The 23637-nt window shown below is 33.4% G+C and overlaps 2 protein-coding genes across 2 annotated transcripts; both read right to left on the minus strand.

Annotated features, from left to right (window-relative positions):
- Positions 1-3330: 3330 nt before the first annotated feature.
- On the minus strand, positions 3331-3750 carry LOC147397147 (agamous-like MADS-box protein AGL61). The gene has a single exon (XM_086450186.1). The coding sequence runs from the start codon at positions 3748-3750 to the stop codon at positions 3331-3333; it is 420 nt and encodes a 139-aa protein (XP_086306312.1).
- A 9256-nt stretch (positions 3751-13006) lies between these two features.
- On the minus strand, positions 13007-14703 carry LOC147397148 (putative GATA transcription factor 22). Its single transcript, XM_086452906.1, has 3 exons — positions 14413-14703; positions 13911-14294; positions 13007-13632 (listed from the first exon to the last, which is right to left on the minus strand). The coding sequence occupies exons 1-3, from the start codon at positions 14611-14613 to the stop codon at positions 13291-13293; spliced, it is 927 nt and encodes a 308-aa protein (XP_086309032.1). The 5' UTR covers positions 14614-14703; the 3' UTR covers positions 13007-13290.
- Between the last annotated feature and the right edge of the window lie 8934 nt (positions 14704-23637).

Raw genomic sequence — 23637 nt, forward strand, 5'->3', positions numbered from 1 at the left:
GCCATTGAATAAATGGTTTGTGTCTTCTTCATGGTTGCCACAGAGTTTGCAAGAAGCCTCAACTCTTAATCCCCAATCTTTAAGTTTTCTCAATGTTTTTAGCCTACCTTTAAGCGCAAGTCATGCTATGAAGCTGTGTCTTGGAATTCTAGATTTGCTCCATACAAGCCGGGCCTAAATAGGCGAGTTAAAGTGAATCATGTAGTTCTTAACAGCTGAACTAACCGAGAAAGTGCCATTGAACTTTCCTTTCCAAACTACTATGTCTTCTATGCCATGGTGGATGGGAAGATCATTGAGATATTGAGCGATCTCTTGGAGTGAAGCTTCTCTACCCGCTGGGATTCTCCAACTACTATCTCTAATGATTGCAGAGGCCTTCGCATGTGGACCAACTTTGGAGCCGTTTTCAAAATCAGCCAAGTACTCGAACTTTAATATGCCTAAGGGGTGCCAAGGGTCCTCCCAAAGCTTAGTAGAATGGCCATTGCCTAAGAGTTGAGAGATTAGAGGAGCAGCTTTCTCCCTAGCTTTGAGGATTTTCCTTCAACTCTAACAAGCCTCTCTTGACATTTTTAAGATCCAAAAGTTTTTGCCCTTAAGAGGGTAAGTTCTTACCCATCTGAGCCATAAGGAGTCCTTGTTGGCTGCTGTCATCCAGGCATACTTTGTGATGGCATCAAGTTAACCATATGCTACGAGTCAACTCAATCATTTTAATCGATTAGAGAATTTTAGTTTGAGTGAGGTTAGCGTCACTATCGTAGTGAGATTTCAAATCTTACTCTTTGTGGGTACTGAACTCCAAGATTTAAAATTAAAATGCAATGGAAACAATATTTTTCAATTTATTTTTTTAATGAAATTACAACACTATCATACAATACATAAATACCAGAATTGATTTTTTTTTTTTTTTAATATTGTAAATGTATGATTTTCTTATTAAATATAGTATAAAAAAAATGTATTTTTCAAAGCTCTGCTGATAAATTAGGATTAATTTGCCAATTGAAGGAATCGTGAACTAATGGTGTCTTTCAGAAAATTCCGTGAATTTTATCATTACGAAATCGACTTTATTTCTTTATCTCAATTAGACAACAATGACTTTATTTCTTCGACTCCATTAGTACTGATCCATGTGTATAAGATTTCATGCATACATATTAATACAAAAAAAATTCAGTGAATAATTTAATTATCGCCACAAATGTTCTGTTCAGATTTTGTAACACTCAACATGTTATTTCAACAAATCAGTAAAAACAACATTTCATGATGCATTATTTATTCATTTAGATCATTGGATATACAAAATGAATATGATTGGTATTATTGAAACATTCGACAAACATATTTTTTTTTTTGAGCCTCAGGGTTTTAATCCTTCATCAGCAAATATTTTTTGGGCACTTCTAACAGCGTTGGCCAATTTGAAACACCTTGTACATCATAGGTGTCAGCATCATGTATATTGCAGGTGTTAACATCATGTACATTGCGGACTTATCCAATTATGTCAGAACATTGAAGGTGCTATGAACATTTCATTTTTTTCATTTTGAAGCACTCCTGACGAAGCTGGCAAACATGAGAACACCTTGTATATTCCAGGTGCCCGCATCTTGTACATTGTAAATGCATTCAGCTGTGTCAAAATATTAAAGGTACTTTGAACATTATTGTCTAAATGTCTTGGGCACTTTAAACATTTCATTTTTCATTATCATTTTCAAAACTTTTTTTTACAACATTTTTAGGAAAAACAATTCAAGCAATTGATTAGAATCATCTTTGAAATGCAAAAAGAAATCGATTAAGCACGTTACAAAGATAGATCAAATCCATCTGTTTTTCACTTTTTTTTAAACCACCCCAAATGGTACATAACAAATCATCCTGTCCTTTGATGGCTGAACCTATGGGATTATTTTTGTAGTTTCTTCATCTAATTCTTCTCCAGAGAGTGGAGTTCTCGTTACTCCATTCTTGAATACTTTTTTCGGGATGAAAGGCACTTGGACTTGCATTGTACCATCTGCCGGAGTATTCACACAAATTGTCTTCCAAGCCTCAAAAGGCTCTTTTACAGCCCATATTGTATGTTGTTGTCCATGCAAAAAATATTTAAAGCATTGCTGGTATGATATCACTGTGTTTATAGATCCACGGTCTTCCCAAAAGTACGTGGTAAGAAGCAGCGGCGTCCATAATGCAAAAAGTATGGATGTAATTGAATTTCCTACAAATGACCCAAAGTGGTAGGATTCCCACAATTTGCTGCGACATCTTTTCCACCCCTTGGATTATTTGAGAGCCTTTAGTTCAAATTTTACTGCTTGGTATTCAGTATACCTAGCACTTCAAGCATGGACAGCGGGTGTATATTCACTGAACTACCTGTGTCGATAAGAGCTCTTTTGAATCATCGTCTGAAAAACAAATCAACTACACTTGTAACAACTTTTTCAAATTTAATTCACCACATTTTACAATTATGATGTTGCTTTGTTTCCAAGTGTTTGGTTGAGTTTTTTAGTTCCCTCCAACATCTCATTAATTGCTTAAACCTTTTCTCCTTCTAAGTTCATGGAGTATTAAGTCTCATTTAAGAAATAAATTATAATGTTTAAAAAATAAAATGAAACAGATGAATTGTAAAGAAAATTGTCATAAAATTTAGATGATAAATTAATTATTGTTTGCTTCTCATAAATAGTGTGTTGTGAATTGTTCAAGACAACAAACTTGTGATGGGATTATCGAGAGAATTACTAGCAAATCACCTATTGAGTAGATTTAATAACAAAAAACACAAGAAAAGACATATATTACTTTGAATGGCCCAATATTTAATTTAATTCAAGAACAGGTAGAAGCCATTATTTAGTATTTAAGCATCCATATTTTCATGCTTGAAATTTTGTACACATTTTTTGTTATTCATACAAGTTAATTTTTATTGTCTTTTTAACATTTTTTTTATAATGATTTTTAGTTAAAATTAATTTAAATAAATAATATTCTATTTTTTTGTTAATAATTATTATGCATTTCCTTGTCACACAATTAAGTATTCAAAGATTTATGGAAAATTTTAATATTCTTATGACTTTGATTTATGGAATTAATAGTGACATTGAGAAAATTCAGCGACTTTTATTATTAGAAAATGGAGTTTATTTCGTCGTCCCAATTAAACAACAACAAGTGATATGTTTCTTCATCTTTATTGGTACTACCCAATTCAGGACCTCCGTTGTTGCTATTGTTGTCGCCAACTTCAACAGTACTCTTCCTCTTCCTTGATCTCTTAAGTTCCTCTGCTCACCTCAAAACATTAAACTTTAATTCCTTCAATTGAGTGTCCAAGTGTTGCAATTTCTCCAAATTATCGATTTCTTCGATATTGATCTCGTCCCACCAAAACCTATTATTCTTCTTCTTTATCTTCATCTCGTTCATACAATTTAATGGTACCGATTGTGATGATTCGTTGGTATTAGGGATTAATACTGAAGAATCGGATCCATTGGTCATGTAGCTATTGATGACGGAATCCACTGATGAATGACCGAATGAATATGGCTTTCCGGCTGGTGAGAAGACTATGATGGTCATCTCGACTCCACACAGAAAACATGCATCAGCTACTTTTTGGAATAGACCCTTTCTTCTCTTGGAGAAAGTGACCATGCGTTTGTCCTGGTTTTCGATCCTCCCTATTGATATCTTCCTCTTACCCATATTTTTATCTCTCCTCTCTATTCATGATCAATCAATCACTGAATCATCATCTGAAAAACAAATCACCACATTTTGCATGATGTTGCTTTGTTTCTAAGTGTTTGGTTGGATTATTTTAGTTCCCTCCAACATCTCATTAAACCTTTTCTCTTTCTAAGTTCATAGAGAACAACTCACATTTAAGAAATAAATTATAATGTTTTAAAAAAATGAAACAGATGAATTGTAAAGAAAATTGTCATAAAATTTAGACGATGAATTAATTAATTATTAGTTGCTTCTCATAAATAGTGTGTTGAAAAATGAAATACACGTGAATTGTTCAAGACAACAAACTTGTGATGGGATTGTCTATAGAATAACTAGCAAATCACCTGTTGAGTAGATTTAATAACAAAAAAACACGAGAAAAGACATATATTTCTTTGAATGGCCCACTATTTAATTTAATTCATAAAAAGGTAGAAGCTATTATTTAGTATTTAAGCATCCATATTCTCATGCTTGGAAGTTTGTACATATTTTTTATTATTCATACAAGTTAATTTTTATTATCTTTTCTTATAATTTTTAATGATTTTTAGTTAAAATTAATTTAAATAAATAATATTCTATTTTTTGGTTCTTGTGACACAATTAAGTATTCAAAGATTTATGGAAAATTTTAATATTGTTATGACTTTGATTTATTTTGTTTTATTTTTAATGTAAAAAGTCACTTATAACAAATTTTAATACTTGAATCGATTGATATTTTTGTAAATTTTCTTGATTACTCACCAAATTAAGTTTTTGAAATTATACCATTTTTATTATTATTTTTGGTTAATGAATTTTAAAAAGTTACCAAATTAGTAGCTTATCTTAGCTATTCATTGGTTCATCAGCTTAACATAGAAACTTATAAAATGCAAATGCATCCCCACATGCACTGAAGGCATCCAAAATTACAAAATACCCCCGATGTACCCATAATTGCCATTCCTCAAATATATATATAGCAAAAAAGGAGTCTACGATTTTGGATACCCCATACACCAAATTAGTTAACTAGGGCTGCAACCTGGACGGTTTGGGCCAAATTGGGCGAGGTTGGAGATCAACCGTATCCTACCACGAACCTGCGCCTTTGCCCAACTGCTCCACCCAAACCCAACCCAATTCACGTTGTTCGGGTTTGTGGGGTTAATTAATTTCACATCAATGATAATGATAAGGGCTTGTATAAATATGGATGGTATGTAAAAGAACTTAAAATTTATAATTATTTATCTTAAAAATGAGTTTCAGAAATTTAGATTTTAAGTTAAAAATAAATTTAAAGAAGAAGAAGAAAGTTTTGATTGACTAAAGTAACCATTTTTTATTTACTGCTAATTGCACTTTCTAACAAAACAAATATTTAAAGTTGTAATATAATCATCATAGGAAAATATAGAATTACATAAATAAAAGAGAACATACTTAAATATGAATATGGAGGTAAAAGAAACCAAGATATAAGAAATATTTTTGAATTATAAGCATATTAAGTTAATGCAAATAGGATTGTTTGATACCTATGTTCAAACCCAACTTGATCTGAGTCAGCCATTTTTATTTTTTTTTCGTGTTTTTTTGTTTCAGAGAATAAGGACTTCCTTCTTCCGTCGTTAATTTTGAATTTTTTTTTTCTTCTATATTTGCTGCACAGATACATGGTTTTAAAACTCTGTTATCCGTCTTGTCTTGGACAAGATAAATGGTTTAACTCGATAACCATTCATTAGCAGCTTCTATTGCCACACCAACTTTTATTAATTATAAGAACACCCCAGGATGTGTGCTAAATCTTTGTTGATAGGGTTGTGATAATGTGACGTTCTTTTTTGTACGCTCTCTTCATATAACTATAGATCCATTGCTTCGTCATACACAAGAACAAAGATTTACGATTCTGTGAAGTGCTACATCAAAGAGTGTACAAAAAAAAAAAAGCGTTAGATTATCACGATACTTGTTACAATCATATGAATTGAGGTGCTCTTGTGGCTATATAATCTCTCTATATTTATATTTAAATAGTCATTTACAAAAATTTATAACTGGATTTATATTCAAATGATTATATTCTTTTTCTTAAATTACAGGTGGATTTAGAGATGTCGGTGGGTTGGGTCTCGGTCAATTCCTCAAGGAATCATAATCAAAATCGTTAAATTTTATCGAATCGAATTCCGATAATTGTCAAATTAATGAAATTGGAAAAAAAAAATAAAAAATAAAAAATTCTTAAATGGTTTTGATTCTTAGTAGGCGTTTGGATAGGACTCCTTAGCTACTTCTAACTCTTGCGAGGAGTTAGAAGTCATTTGGATGCGTTTGGATGAATAACTCCTTCGAAGAGTTACTCCACACAAGAGCAAGAAATTACTCTTTGTGAAGAATTCGAGAAAACCTATTTCTCAAAACTCATCTTGCGGGGAGTCAAAATCTAACGGTTCGTTTTACCAAAATACCCTTAACTTTATTAATTTTCTATGAAAATATCCCTTATTCATTTGCTCTTAAATTAAACGAAAGAAACCTTTATTAATAATTAATTTTTTTTTTAAATTTTGAGTATAATGAATTTAAACACATTATATTAATATTTAATATTTAAAATATTATATTATATTATATTAATATTTATAGTTAAACACATTATATTAATATTTAATATTTAAAATATTATATTATTATATTAATATTTATAGTTAAAATGTCAAAAAACAATATAGTTTGAAGGCATATTATGACACTAAAAGACAGTCTGTCAATTTTTTTTTTAATATTATGTCATATTATGTCAAAAATAATCTGTCAATTTTTTTAAAAAAATTTGAGTATAATGGATTTAAACACATTATATTAATATTTAATACTTAAAATATTATATTATATTATATTATATGAATATTTATTATATTATATTATATTAATATTTATAGTTAAAATGTCAAAAAGCAATATAGTTTGAAGGCATATTATGACACTAAAAGACAGTCTATCAATTTTTTTTTTAATATTATGTCATATTATGTCAAAAACAGTCTGTCAAATTTTTTTTAAATTTTGAGTATAATGGATTTAAACATATTATATTAATATTTAATATTTAAAATATTATATTATATTATATTAATATTTATTATATTATATTATATTAATATTTATAGTTAAAATGTCAAAAACAGTATAGTTTGAAGGCATATTATGACACTAAAAGACAAAAAACAGTAACTGGTATAATATAAGGGTATTCTGGTCTTTTTTCTAGAAGTCATGAGAAGTCAGTATGGTTCTCAAACAGACTTTCAGTACAAAAGTACTTATGCCAGTACTTCACAGAGTTGATTGCCAAACGCTCTTTTTGCACAGAATTACTTTTCCAGCTCCTCCACAAAGTACTTTAGCTCCTGTTCTTTGGAAGAGTAGTTTTGCTCCTGGTATCCAAACAGGCCCTTAGTTTCTATCTATTTCGATTCTCAATTGGTTTGATTACTAGAGGCTAAATTTTAATAAATTCCAATAAATATTTTTCAATGTATTTTTTTAATGAAATTACAACACTACGGACCCTACAGATGGTCGAAGTTCATCATCATTATTAGCATCGGATCCTAGAAATTTTGGATCCATTTATTTATGCCCGAAGTCATATCTTGAGTTAATTAAAATCTTCATATCCATCTCACTAGAAGATAATTTTATAATTTTAAGGGAAAATTCTTGTGTTCAATGACAATGCCCAAGATACGAATAAGATGGGAAGAGATTTCCTAGAAAAACTGATCCTAGGAAAATTGTATTTCTTCTTGAATCCCAATGAATCTTAGGGCCCGTGTGGATACAAGAGCCAGAAGTACTTAGAACATAAGTACTTTCATAAGTACTTTTTTAAGTACTGTTTGGAGTAGGTGGATAGCTGTTGTGTGTTAGGATGCAGGTTTTGAAAAGTACTGTTAGAAGTACTTTTGATAGAGTTTTGTGTTTGGAAACTATTTTGAATTCTGTTTAAATGATCAAAATACCCTTATAAGTATCAGTTACTATTTTTAACATTATAACTCAACAAATTATTCTTCAAAAGAAATAAAAGTTATTGTTTTTATTCATAAAAACTAATATAAATACCCAACAATTATAAATAAATATAAAATATTGTGAGCAAATATATACAACCAATAAAAATATGAAGAAGCTTTCACCACATCAATGGATAGTAAATTTGTGTGTAATTGTTCACATCAATCTTCCAATAAGAAAATTTCAACCATGGTTGGAATGCTCACGGATAAATCATTAAGTAAGCAATTGGGGGAGCTAAAAATCCAAATTCAAATGCTACACTAAAAGGCTACCACCACATCAATGGATAATAATAAAATATTATTTAATTGCATTTTTGAGGGTATGCTTGTAATTTTTAAAATTTATGAGGGGTATACTTATTCCAAATGCTACACCAAAAAGTTACCACCACATCAATGGATAGTAATATAGTATTACTGCAATTGCATTTTTGAGGGTATGCTTGTAATTTTCAAAATTTATGAGGGGTATACTTGTCCCAAATGTTACACCAAAAGGCTACCACCATATCAATAGATAGAAATATAATATTATTTCAATTGACTTTTTGAGGGTAGGTTTGTAATTTTCAAAATTTATGAGGGGCATACTTGTCCTAATCTCGTCATTTTGACAATGTTTTGTGGCTCCGTGAAAGAGTAGTTTAGAAAAGTAGCACCATTGGTACTCCGTGAAAAAGCACTAAAATGACTCCACAGTAAAGTAGTTCTTTCCAAGAGTAATTTATCCAAACACCTTTAAAGTGCTTCTAACTCCCCGCAAAAGTCAGAAGTACTTAGAAAAGTCAATCCACACAGGCCCTTAGTGGTTCATAGAATACTAGAAAAAAAACAGTTTTAAAATATATTTATAATTTTTTTTTTAATAACTCTACAGGAGTGGGTGATGATGAAGATAGTCCAAAACTTAATTTTATTTTTATTCTAAAGTCTACTTTAAAATGGTAATTCTTTGGTGAGGATTGCATTTTAACAAATTTCGCAAAAGTCATCATCATTGATTGAATTCAAATACCTTTCGAAGACAAATAATTGCAAAGGAATGTTGCATTAGATCTTTCTCTATTACCAATAGTCAACATGGTTGAATGCAACATTATCAATAATCAACTCAATTTAACCAACCAATCTACATTTGTGATAGTTAGGATTCTTTACTTTTTGCTCGGAGAAAAGTCAATTTGGAATTTCATAGAATCCCAGATCAACTAATCATCTGAGATTCGTTCTTTGAAATCTCGGAGTGACTTTCATGCAATGAGCAAAAAAACCCTCCATAGCTAGAAAGGTCACACCCTTGAAATGCAACCATTAACATAGTCGAATAAAGAATGTTGCACATCTTTCTCTTTAACAAATTACCATTATAATCAAATTAGAGTTCACCCATACCTACAGAATGGTAGTAAAAATGGAAAAATAATAAAGTTAGAAGGGTATTATTAAAAATGTAAAAGATGAAAGATAATAAAATTAGAGGCGTATTATTGAAAAAAAGTAAAAGAGGAAAGATAATAAAATTGGTGAGATATTATTGAAAAAGAACGGGACGGAGGAGGGGGAGAGGAAAGACAATAAAATTAAAAGGGGTGAGGGGTAAGGCAATAAGGTGAATAGTCAAACCAACCAACCAACCAATCATTTGATGTTCAAGATTGTGTCAATTAACAGTCAAGGATGAAAGCAATCATCTATAACAAGTGGAAAATGATCCTCGAAATGATATGTATGCCAGAAGTACCTAATAAGTGCCCCTTGCATAATAGGACTTGAATCACAACCCAACAGCTATAGTTTATTCTCCCGTCCCTTTGAAATATGTAGCTCATTGGTTATTTGGAGATTCCACGAACAATTCGGCGGAATGTAAAGCATTGGCAGAGGTGCTTGAGTGCTTCAGTATTTCTGGTAGAAGTGTTGTGATCGAAATGGATTCCCTCTTAGTTGTAAATTGTCTAAAGGTGAAATACCATATGGACCTTATAATTAGATCCCTTGCTTCATCGTATTTACTGGAATATACAACATGTATGGAGGGAGGAGAATGCAGTGTGGCAGATGGCTGTCCAAAGCTGATCTTTGGTTTATTGCTTGAATCTCTTCTGTTGAACATAAAGAAATGTGCTTTGTAGGTGATAAGCTAGATCTTCCACAATTTGTAGATATCAATATAATTTTGTTTAATTACTTATCAAAAAGGGGCCGGAAAAAATAGTTAGATAACACTTTTTTTTTTTTGCTTATGATTGGTATCCCCACCCTTCAGGTGAGATTAATCCCATGGTCACACGCACTACCTCCTTGGAAAGTCCTATGTGGCAAGCCTGCCTCTTGGCTAACCCCTTGGGGTTGATAACACTTCTTATTCTATCAAAATGGGACTAAATTTCGATCAAATAAAAAGGCATAGGAAGAGAGAGATTTGAATTTGAACTCCATACGTTTGTCGAATACCAATTTCCTTCTTCGAACTTCAAACAGTACATCAATGGACTCAGACTGATTTTCCTCCTCACCGTGAAGAAAATAAGCGTCATATATTGGCGAATCACTAACTAGCTCAATTAATTTGCAAATTAATCGGGCAACCAAGGATTCACCAAATTTTGTTGAAATTTATAAGAAAACACCTAATTTTGTGACAGTGGTTGTCATATGGCAAGGCTAATTTGAACTTGCCTAGTTGGTCTAGCCGGCATATCTCATGTTCATTTATACAGTGCAACTCTATGCTCTAATAATCCTCCCTCATAGTAGAATTCGAAGTTTCGTAAAATTATATATAATCTCAAATGACATCAAAGGTATAATATCAAATGTAAGGGAGGGTACTTAATTTCTAGGGAATCAAAATAAATTTCTAGGAAACCAGTACTGATCCCTAGGAAACATGTGTATTTCCACCCATCTCAAACTTACATTTATATATTTTGAGAAGGTTAGAAGAACAAATCCCTTGTACCTCAGCAAGAGACTTGTGACACTTCAGGTCCATGCCCTCGTACTTGTGTGTCCACAAGCCATAATAATGAATCAATTAAAATGGAAAATGAGAGGTGTCATCTTCTTTCAATGGTACCCCTCCTCACTGCAAATATACTCTTAGTAATGACCATTACTCTAAGTACAGTACGGTTGCATTAATTGAAATGGAAAATGAGAGGTGTCGTCTTCATTCAATGGTACCCCTCCTCACTGCTGATATACTATGAGTAATGACCATTAGTCTAAGTACAGCTGCATTGGGTTATTAGTTGTCTTTTATTTCATTGGGTTAAATAAGTGTGGGTTTTTTTAATTTCTTGGGGTTAAATAAGTGTAGATTTCTTTCTGATGCTTAAGTCAATTGGTTGCAAGTAATTTGTGCCATCGAGATTTAAAAAATAAAAAATGATAAATACAAATTGCAAACTCAAAATTTGTGACTTTAGATTAGCAAGTGTTGTATTCAATACATGTACAACAATATTTTGAATGGTATGTTTTCGTAATTTTTGAAATATGCTCTTTTTCTGATTTTAATATCTATTTGGTGTGTTATCATAGCCTGTTCAGAATCTAGAGGATCAAAGGTAGCAAATGATGATGCAGGAGCTTCAGAAGTAGTAATAAGTTACGTAAGGAAGAGAGTCAAAAAGAATTTTACAAAAGAGATCATGGTGTTGTTGAAAGTATTTGAGTTAATAATAGTGTTGGAATTCAATCTTGGAGATAGGAAAGAAATCTAAAATGACCAATTTTTACCCATTCAAATAACAATTCACAAATCTAAAATGACCAATTTTTTTTAATTGAAAATTTTAAAAATGATTGTCATTAAAAAAAAGATGTCCAACTTAAAAGATGGCTATGAACAGTCGTTTTTTCCGATAGACAAAAATCATTGTTTTTGCCAATGAATTATGTCAATTATTTACTAAAAACAACTACATTTTTAACGATGGCATTTGCGATGTTAGAAGTAGTTGTTTTTGTGGAAAACGACTGCCCAGAGCCATTGTTTTGCCTGCATTTTGACATAGTGGCTCTTCGAATGATTAATTGAAAAATCACTGATTTTTTCAAAAAATAAGATTGATTTTTTCAATCTAAATGTACTCACTTGTTTGTTTTTATTTTTCTTTTCAGTCTATCTTTAACCTAATGTTTTTCTCCCAATTATTTTTTTTCAAAAATTGCAATGATTGCTAAATCCAAACTTAGTTACTATGATATCAACCACATGAACATTGGGTTATTCTCACTATTAGATATTTTGAGGAGTTTGGATCCCAAGATTTGGTAATTACTGTGACGAAAAAAAATTAAGAAAATAAGAGATTTATGCGGTTCGGATAAGCCTAAATGAGAGATGACGGAGTTCACTATATATATGAGTGGCGTTCGGAGGCCCTAAAGAGACCCAAACATTGTACCAAACATTTTTTAAATGTATGGGTTAAATGTTTTGTAACAGTCTGATTTTTTGTGAGGATGATCTCTATGATGAGGAGATCATCCTCACAAAAACTCAGCCCATTCCTAAACTTTTAATCCCATCAAAAGTGATTTATAAAAAATGGATGGTCTACGATTCTTTAACTTGTAAACTAGGGTTAGAAGTTTCGAAATAAGCTGATTTTTGGTGAGGATGATCTCTTCACCATGGAGATTATCCTCACAAAAAATCAGCCCATTCTAAAACTTCTAACACCTATTTTGAAAAATGTTTGGCCCTCTTTAGGACCTCCGAATGCTTCCCTATATATATATATATACTTGAGAATGATTACTTACCAAAAGATATATATTTGAGAATTTTTAAAGCCCTAATTTATATACTCCAGTTTAATTTCCCAATCTAAATCAACTATCCCTAAATCCAATATGCCATATTTTCCCTTCCACAAGTGCCCATGTGACCCAAAATTGATGAACAGTATCTATTAGGACCTTAATACAAGATATGTAACCCAGCAGATATAATGCCTTAATTCATAAATCAGAATTCCTTCATTAAGATTATATGATTAACACTTAATCATACACTCTTCTTATCTTGGATTAGAGAAATGATTTACTTTCAAATCAGATAGAAGTAAAAAAGCTGAAAAATCTGAAACACCTGAAAAAGAAACAAAGTACAGATAGCAAAAGAGGTATGCCAAACCCTAGATATTTTATTACCTTATCATTCAAATTATTAGATTTTGGTTACCAACCTGTTCAAATCTACAATAAGCACCAAAGATCACCAGAAAACTTTTTTTTCTGCTTTTATTTGATTTTAGGTCTTCACCTCATCACTTGATATTTTAATATTCCCTCTCACTCTTAAACCACACGCATGCTCTACTATAGCTAAGACAAACCCAGTTCCTAAAACTTAAGAAACAAACCCCCCCCCCCCCCCCCCCCCCCAAAAAAAAAAAAAGAGAGGAGAAATTCATCCATGAACAAGGCCACAGGATAGAGCCATTAGTAGGATCGCCGCTTCCTTCTCGTCTTGTGGAAAGACACGATGAAAAGCCGAGTTCTTACTCAAACTTATAGTGAAATCCTCGAAACAAAGTTTCTTACTGCTTTGAGGAGGGACGGTGAGTTTGCATCGTTTCTTGTATTGTGCGATGCAGCCATTGTTCGATACCTTCTCCTTTCGGTTCACTGTAGATGATGTCTCAGTGGCTAGAAGTGTTCCACTTGCCGCTGTTGCTGCTGTTGCTGCTGCTGCTGCTGCCATGGCCCGTCTTGCCTTCCTTTGTCGAATTCCACAGGCATTACAAAGTGACTGCACGACATATATGTCATCATTCGAGGTGATTAGTAATTGTTAGGTTGATTTAGAGAAATAAAGTAAATAATTGGGATCATTTGGTCTAGAGAAAATCGATCGACAAGTACATGAAATTATAATTGAGTTAAATTGCGTGCATAATTATCATAGCTGATCTCATCTTTATCGATCTCGATAATGATCTAGTGTACCACCATACTAAACCCTACAATTTAAAATTTAAGATTATATTAGATTTAGAGAGATTAGGAAAAGTGATGAAGAATTATTACCTTTGGACCACTAGGACCACTCCTCCAAAGAGGAGTCTTGGTTGTGTTACAATCAGTGCAAACCCTAATAATAGTGTTGTTATTGCTGTTGTTGTCGGTATCCAAACTCGATGGTGATCTCTGCTGATCATGGAACTTTTGCTTACTTCTTATCGGCTTTTCCATAACCATTCCATTAGAACTCTTCATCATCTTCTTCATCAACCTCATCTTAGAGGACATCCACTTAACCGATCCATTATAGCTTTGATTGCCATTTTTGTCCTCTCTTTTATTACAAATGGATAATTTGAGGCCATAATTACTTTCATGAGTTTCTACTGTAGGAGGTGAAGGAGATATTGGAAGGAATTGAAGATCACTAGACAAAACATACTTATCGGCCTAATATCAAGAAAGAAACATAAGGATCAGATCATCATCATATATATGATCATTAAACTAACAAAATTAAAATATGAAGAATTTGAATCAAATTACATAAACCCTTTTCTGATCTTACCTCTTCTTGTTGTTGTAGTTCACTATCATAACTAACTACTTGATCTTGAACAGATGGGTTGAAGAAAATAGGACATGAGATAGAAGAAGAAGAAGAGGCAGCTTGAGAGGTTGGTTGATCACCAAAGAGTAGTTGTTGAACTTCACTGGGTTCAACAGGAGGAAAAGGAGAGGGTGATGGATTCAGATAAATTGGAGTCATGGAGAGAGAGAGAGAGAGAGTTTATTGTTGTTGTTGTTGTCCAAAGAAGGTACGAGAGGGAGAAATGAGTAGTGAAGAAAAGGCTAAAAGGGATTGATAAATAGTAGGGTAAATATATAAGAGGCAGCAGGCAAGGTGAGGTCTAGAAGGCATTCACGTGACTTCATGACACCCAAACAAACAAGTTAAAAAGACAAACCAAAAGGAGGAGTAGAATGCAACTAGACACTTAGATATGACAAAATCCTATCTGCAAAATTTACAATAGTATAAATGTGAATATTACATGATGCTTCCTTATAGCATTGAAGATGATATGTCCTACACATCATATACCATGTATGTCCATCACTACCCTCGATCTAATTTAATTTACTGATCATTGTGATAGACATTTTGAATCAGATTGTACTACTCATTTTAGGGTTACTGAATAGTGAAAATCAAATAGGAAAAATAGGGACCAAAAAATCCTGTTATGTTAGTGTAATTGTCAATAAGCTTACTATGACTTCATAAAGAGAGTTTAGATAGTAAATTAAACCATAATTTTGATATCTAACCATCCAATATCATGTGGCCTAATTTACCCTATTGCACATAGAAAAACTTCTATGAGGTCCTGGGGGAGGGGGGGTTGCAACCCTAGGGATTAGTCATATCCCGAAAAGGATATCATGGGGGTGAACGACTATTAAAGAAAATCAACTCTAAATCACAGAAATATCAATATTTATAACAATGAACTATTTTAGTTGATTGGATCTTTGCACATTACCTTAAAAGCATACATAATAATGGTCAAATAGGTGTACAAAAATAAAACTATAACTTGTTTTTATTTAAGGATTGACATGTCACGTATGAGAAGAAAGTTGTGTTGTTATCTCTTTCTACATAGAGAATAATTTCATTTTACCATGTGGACGTTGACATAATCATTCAATCACTATAAATCTTCTTGTTCTTTATGTATTTTATTTTATTTTCTATTGCTTTCATGATTTGATCTAGGATTTTGTATTTAGATTATCATTTGATTTAGTAATTGAGCTATGGTGCGGTGCCATATCCAATCGGACCACATGATCAAGTTGATGGAGCTCAGAAGTATCCTCCTCAATGCTCCTTGAGAGGATAATATAAGTACTCTATAATGAATGGTGTTTGGAGGTATGAAAAGGAATTTTTGGGTATTGTGCAGATGAGAAGGAGATGGGCTATATTTGCATGGGAGCATCTTCTCTCCTTAATATTGCCAAAGGGCATTGAATACTTGTGCAGGCAAGGGATAGGGACAGCGCCCACCTCTCCCCACAACTTTGCCATCAACTCTTCTTTTGATTTTCACATCTTTTTACCATATATGTATCCTCGGTTAAATAACAAAAGTGGGCATTTTTGGACTTCTATTTTTATTTCTTTAGGAAAATAGGAAACCAAATAAGACACAGAAAAACAAAAGGGTTTCTTATGTCACATATAACCCACATTTAGGCACCACTGTTGGTGAGTCATGGAACCACCAAAAGGGTCTAAGGGCACTTTTATTGTTGGTAGAATTTTGATGTGATGGAAGTGTGTGAATCGATAAATTCAATTGATAATTTGAAAGAAAATAAAACAAATAACTAGAAAGTTGAAACAGAAATTACCTAAACAACTCTAAAATACATAAAACTGAATTAAACTAAAAACATATGACTAAAATAAATTTAAGTTGAATATGGACCCAATTTGATTCGGTCATTAAAAATTTATTCTCAAGAGCAATTTGTTCTACATCAGGTAGATATCCTACATCAACTTTGAAACCCACTTTATTTATTTTATTTTTTAAGTTTTATGATATCTTCCATTCAACAACTCACATGAACAAACACTAATGATTCTCAATAAATGTGGTTCCTTGTCAAAATTTACCTTATTTATTTTTCTTTTAAGGTACCCTTATTGTGAGATTAGATACCTAGATCTAATGACATATACTATGAAAAACAAATTAGGAAAACAGAAGATTTACATGATTCAGTTAAGCCTGGTTACATCAACTGACGAGAGATGATAGAGTTTCACTGCTTTTTAGAATAATGACAACCTTAATTAACAAATATAATTGTAGGTTTTTCAATCCGGAACAAACTCTCTATAGTATAACTTATGGTGTGACACCAAGTTGAGTATTTGATTAATTCAAGTCATCTAACCCGACACTTATGATTAAATGTCATATTAATGTAGACCATGGTATTATACCACTGTCTGAGAGAATTACATATATGGTATGAGTCTGCCTCATGGTTTTAAATCTTTGATGAGATCGAATCTTTGTCTCGAAGGCCTCTGAGTGCGATGGCCATTATATTCTCTAGTCCAAGATTTTTTAAAATCTTGACCAATTTTTTGAAAATTTGATAGAAACGAATGCTCCTGATATTTTTCATAGAAATATAATTAATTTTTTAAAATGTAAATATTTGTGATCTTTATCAAATGAGATTTTTGTGGGGAATTTACAAAATCAACAAGGGTAAAAAAGGATCATTTTATTTTTTGGGTATTTTCAAAATAGATGGGATAAACCGTGAAAGGGTATTTTATTCTTATAAAAAACAAAACCAAAAATGTAAACGGTTTATTTTAGGGAATGGTTTGGAGGACCTAAAGAGAATCAAACAATTTTTAAAATAGGGTTAGAAATTTCAGAATGGGTTGGTTTTTTGTGAGGATGATCTCTATGGTGAAGAGATCATCCTCACTAAAAATTAGCTCATTCCAAAAATTCTAACCCTAGTTTACAAGTTGAAGAATCGTGGATTGTCTGATTTTTGTAAATCACTTTTGATGGGGTTAGAAGTTTCGGAACATCCTCACAAAAAATCAGCCCATTCCAAAACTTCAAATCCATACATTGAAAGAATGTTTGACTCTCTGAACGCCACCCATTATTTTCTATATAGTTTGTCAAATCAATCTGCCTCCATTAATATAAAATCCAAGATTGATTAAAGTCAAATAAGTTTTGTATAAAACATATATGACAACCCAAATAGAAATAAACTCTAATAAAAGAAAACCTATGTCTATGGGCAAAAATGACGATTTCACTATGATAACAAAAGAAAAACATGATTATAATTTCTTTGCCTCTCGTATATCTCTTCAACTCCTTTAAGGTTTCATCTCTTACCCTTTATATACTTAAGGTTACAAAGAAGGTAAATGAGTCAGATTTAAGCCCAAATCAAATGGGTCCAATATTTTGGCAAGGGACTTCGCAAACGGGTCGTTAGTGGATCATCAAAAGATCCGAATTGAATTCACAACGACTCTTTATATATCAAGAATAGAAGACATAACCCAACAGTATGTGCATCATAATAATTTATTATAATACACCTATACTATTCATTCCAATAGGACCATGCACCGGTGATTTGAAGCTAGGAATGAGCTCCTATGGGGTTGATGGCAACACTCTTGTAATCAAGTTTTCAAATCTCATTGGGTCGGATGTCTCGGTTAGGAGAAAAACTATGATGATACCGACCGAGATACTCTGAAACATTTTTGAGATATTCATAATTAATGGTTAATTTATTCCAATCTCAACCAACACATTCCAAAATAACATGAAACTTTAAACCATGTGTGGCGCCCCGCCAAACGCTAACACAAATCCTAAGGCCACCTCGAAGCATTAGGTGGCGCCTCGAAATTTCGGCATAGTCTCCTCTGTTTATGTTAGCGTTTCACGGAACCCAAGCCTAATAAACTAATTTCAAACAATCCTGTATAAAGTAATACCAACAATGAATAAGAAGCGAAAGACGAAAAATTTTACAAACATCATAAGCGAGATCAGAGTTGCGCAAAAAGAAATAAAGATATACAAGATTACAAAAGTCCATCCTCACTCTAACATAGTCCTAATACTCGACCCAAAATACTATGTACACTTCCTAGGACGAACAAACTCCTAAGGGAAGTAACCCTAATGCTCACCAGGAAATGGACACTGGTCGTCGATCTGAACAACCAAATGTTCCTCGACTGATGGTTCAATACTCACCTCCCCAAGTACCGGCTCTGCAACTAAAAAAAAATGGAAGGAAAGGATGAGTAACAATGGTTACCCAGTAGGTCCACAAACAATTCCTACTAATAACATCACCTAACGTGATCGAATAATCATACTGCATCGTTTCAAAACATGCAAGTTTTACAATTGAAACTACGATTAACTAGTACATACAGCCAGGGATAAGCAACTAAACAGCTTAAAAGTTATACATAACATCAATCATTCATACTCATTATACATTTGTCTTTTTATGCAAATACAGTTGACAACATTGAAATAATAGACATGTTTTACAGTTTATAATTCGAAATATAACAACAGATACATAATACAAGTGGTGGAGTAATAGAATTTGAGCGTTGGGATTCACGACTGGATCGCTCCCAGTCGGGACATAGTGTTACTACGTAAATCTATCTTTTAGTTCCTGATTTTGTGGCTGGTCGTGTCTACCACGCTTGCGAGACCATTTATCCGGCTTAGGCGGGCCGTTTGACGTGACCGTAAGCAATGGGTCTCTTTTCGATGTGTCGGAACGTTCGACTACTACTAGAGTGTTAGTGATCACTGACCAATCATCTTCGTCTATGCCTATTAGGCATGCATGTGATTCTCAAAATAACACTCCACTCGTATACGACCACCTTTACAATACACGTTCACTGGTAAAGATAAGAAAAGAATGGACCCGGATTCCAGTTGTGACTCCACTCTCATACGCGTCCCATACCACGTATGAGCTTAGTGGTCCCTATCGTACATCCTAGGATAGTACACCCCTCCGGATGATGTGACGCACTATCCCTTCAGGCATTTACAAACCCTTTAACAGCTCACAAAATAGTTACATATATATATAGGGGGCGATTCAAGGGACGTCTTCAAAACCGGATAAGAAGCCCATGTACTAGGGGCGTTAGATTTTGCCGAAATAACGGCTGAGATGCACTCAAACGTCTCTTCCAATTCAGAAACAGAATTTTAGAATTTTATAAATAAGTCCCTCTTTTCTTTTTCTTTTTTTTTTAAAACTCACTTTCTATCTATTTCAAACGAATTTCTCTCACAGAAACAAAACACCATTTTCTCTCTCTCTCATAGAAACAAAACACCCTTCGTTTTCGTCTCCATTGATCGAAAACGAACTAGTTCTCTCTCTCTCTCTCTTCTCGATAGAAAACCCAACCCATTGATCTCGATAAAAAACCCAGATTTGGTGGGAACCTTCAACAGAAAACCCAAAAAATTGTTAGTATCATCGACTACATAAAACAATCTCCCATAAGTACCCAATTGGGCTAGTCTAGTTTCAACTTGATTGTACAAGTACTTAAACTTAACTATGGTGCCCATACCCATGCGCATTCTTCAATTAACTTCTAGCAATTAAATAAGCCAGCACCAAAGCTCTTTATCTCTATAAATAGAAGTCATTTTTGCCAAGGGACTTTCCACAACCATATCTACACTTCCCTCAAAAGTAAAAAATGCGGTCTGTATTGGCTGAGAAGCCTCACGCAGTTATCATCCCATACCCAGCGCAGGGGCACATAACTCCCATGCTCAAACTAGCAAAATTCCTTCATCTTAGAGGCTTTCACATCACCTATGTGAACACCGAGTTCAATCACAGACGCCTACTAAGTTCTCAAGGTTACGAGTTCAATAAGGTTTTGAATGATTTTCGATTTGAAACCATACCGATGGACTTCCACCATCACATTCATTCCAACACTATGCAACTCTATAAGGAAGAATTTCTTAGTTCCGTTTTCTGTCGAGATGAATGGGTTGGATTTTCTGTCGAGATGAGAGAGAGAGAGAGAAAAGGGTGTTTTGTTTCTGTGAGAGAAATTCGTTTGAAATAGATAGAGAGTGAGTTTAAAAAAAAAAGAAAAAGAAAAGAGGGATTTATTTATAAAATTCTAAAATTCCATTTCTGAATTGGAAGAGACGTTTGAGTGCATCTCAGCCGTTATTTCGGCAAAATCTAACGCCCCTAGTACATGGGCTTCTTATCTGGTTTTGAAGACGTCCCTTGAACCGCCCCCATATATATATATATATATATTTCATTTAAAACAAAATAGAAATTAACAGAACAGGGTTGAGAATGGATATCCAGTTCCTACCATGTAACGGTGGCTACCCGGCCTAAAAATAAATAACAGTACTCAGCGCATGCATTAACATAATCTTAAATAAACATGCAACCCTTTCATTAATAACCTGGATATCCTTTCACTAATCTACACACAACATACAATGTAAAGGGCAGACATCACCCCTCGGGTGTGATTATGACATTTTATCGTTTCATCCCTTTCCCCATTCTTTCGGTACTTTCATTTTTTGTCTTTTCGAATCAAATCATTCATTTTCAATCTTTCAAAGTCATTTTTGAGTTTTCAATTGAAAATCATTAAGGTTTCTTCAAAACGAGGTCCCGTGATGCATCGTACCTAAGCTGGCCAAAATGGTAAAAGCTGGTAAAAATTTGACTAAATGTTGAAAACTCAAATTTTCAAAGTTCTCGAAATTGAAAACGGGTTTTTGGAAATGAAAGCCTCAAGCACGAGATTTGACATCATATAAATTTTATAGCCTAATTCAAAGTAACGCGAAAGTTATTACATTTTGAAAATTTATCGAAAACGTCGAAATTTACGTTTTGTTATTGAAACCAAAATTCGGATTTTGATCCTTTGAGATTTGGATCTTAAAATCATTCCCATTGTTTCGAAATGGGGTGTAAAACCTTAATTTCATTAAAGAACTTAGAGTAAATGGAAAGTAAAAATTAAAGAGGACATTTACTTTAATGTTTTTAATGAAATGAAGGGTAGGAAATCAAGTATAGGGAATGGGGAGGTCAAGACAAAACTAAGAACTCAGTTTTGAAGATAACTGTTTCTGTCGGTGGCTGTCGACGGTAGAGTCAGGATGCTGTCGGTGGAACCGACAGAATGCTCATCAGTAGGTGTAGGTGGGACCGACGGCATCTGCTGACAGAACAAAATTTTCTCGCTGTTCTTGATTTCGTCTGTGGCAGAAACCTCATTCTGTCGGTGGCACCAACAGGCAGATGCCGATGGCACCGACCCTTCTCGCCAACAGTCCTGAACCTCACTCGAACCTTCAATTTTTCGATCCCCTTTTCGAATTCTTCTTCTATTCTCCGAACCATTTGACCCACCCACGAGTTTGTTATCAAAATTCGATAAAACCTATCAAAAAAACTACTTTTACCATGAATTTTAAAACGAAACAAAAGTTTTCTACGATTTATAACTACAATACATTTTCAACAAAAATCCCTAAATGCACATTTTCAGAAATCTAAAGTTACCAATAGGAATTGAAAGTCCCCTACTTGTTTGTGGTTGTCGGACACGTTTAACTAACTCGAAAATCAAAGATTTGCAGCAAGGACTTGAGGTTGAACGATTTCGGGCCCAACGGTCAGGTTAGTTGCGAAACCTTCCATGGAGATGTCCTTCCTCCCTCAACAACGATGGATCACTCTTCTTCAAACTAGGTGGAGCTCCAAGTGGGTAAAATCAAAACCCCTATTACTGATTTTTAGTGAGCCTAAGAGAAAAGAAAAGGAAATGGACGTTGGATGGGGTGTCGACAATGCCGACAATATTGCCTTCTTCGTCGAGGTTCAACTCGGCTTCGTTCGCGCTAGAACTTGATGGAAATGGGTCAAAACCCTTGGATTGAAAAGTGACTGTCGTTTGGTTCTTTGGAGAAGAAGAGAAATGAATGAAATAAAAGAAAATCAAATTTCTTTTATAACAAAGTTGAGGACATACTTGTAATTTTTCCATCATTTCTAGTTTCGATTATAACTTAACTATTCGGACTCAGAAATTGACAAGTGAGTATACCATTTCAAATAATTTTTCATTGCGAATCTAACGGTGTCATCAAATCTTTTCGATTCTCGCTCTAACGAAATTCCATTATTTTGGGTCCCACTTAACGCGAAATTCGATGATTTTATAACTTTTTCATCCGAATTCGAATTCGAACTTGCTTACAGGCTAATGTATATATTTCAATCCTTTTGAATCTAATGGCGAAGTTGATTTTCCTTGAAATTAATCATAACAATATTCGAGTATTTTACTCTAAGTCTCTCATTCGATATTTTCCTCCAAATCTCACCATTTAATTTCCTCAAGATATAAGTTGAAAATTCGGGGTGTTACACCATGCTTGAAAGTTGAATCCATTAATATTTTTAAAAGGGTTGAATTATCAAATTGGCAAGATGGGGCATTGTTTTAAATCTCATCCGATACTGAGACGTCTCATCCGACTAGATTCTGTACCATCCAGCAATGAGATGGATTGTCAAGTCATCATCTCAAACAGTGAAACCATACTTAAAAAAATCAGTCCATTGCTCATTGTTGAACGAGATGACTCAAAAAAATCAGACAACTTGTCCGAGATAACTCGATCTCGTTCATGAATGAGACAAGACGTCAAAACGAGTTTTAAAACCATGAGGACATATACCAATCGTAATGTAGCTTAATTTGAGGTCAATAGACATGACATATGGAAGCATTATAATTGCTTCTAGAGGTTCATCAACGATCACGAGGTAGGCTACGTGCATGGGTTAGGAATCACTCCTATGCATGTTAATGAAACAAACAATATTGTCACAATTTATTGGTATGGTTTCAATAATATATGTATGTGTCCAAATATAGGTAATTTTCAAAATGATGATTCCAAATCTGAAGGGCCATGGCCTTTTAGCTACATGACAGCAATCCTTGATGGCGAAAGGTCCCACCCCTCACCCTATCTGGAGATGCTAAGGTTGATGGGGATTGGACTCCAATTGCATCACACAAGTTGTGTCTATCCATCAATCGATCGATCGATCGCATCTAAACCATCCGATCAATATTCATTTT

The sequence above is a fragment of the Akebia trifoliata genome, chromosome 8, assembly GCF_017979445.1.
Source record: "Akebia trifoliata isolate Shusen 1 chromosome 8, ASM1797944v1, whole genome shotgun sequence".
NCBI lineage: Eukaryota > Viridiplantae > Streptophyta > Magnoliopsida > Ranunculales > Lardizabalaceae > Akebia > Akebia trifoliata.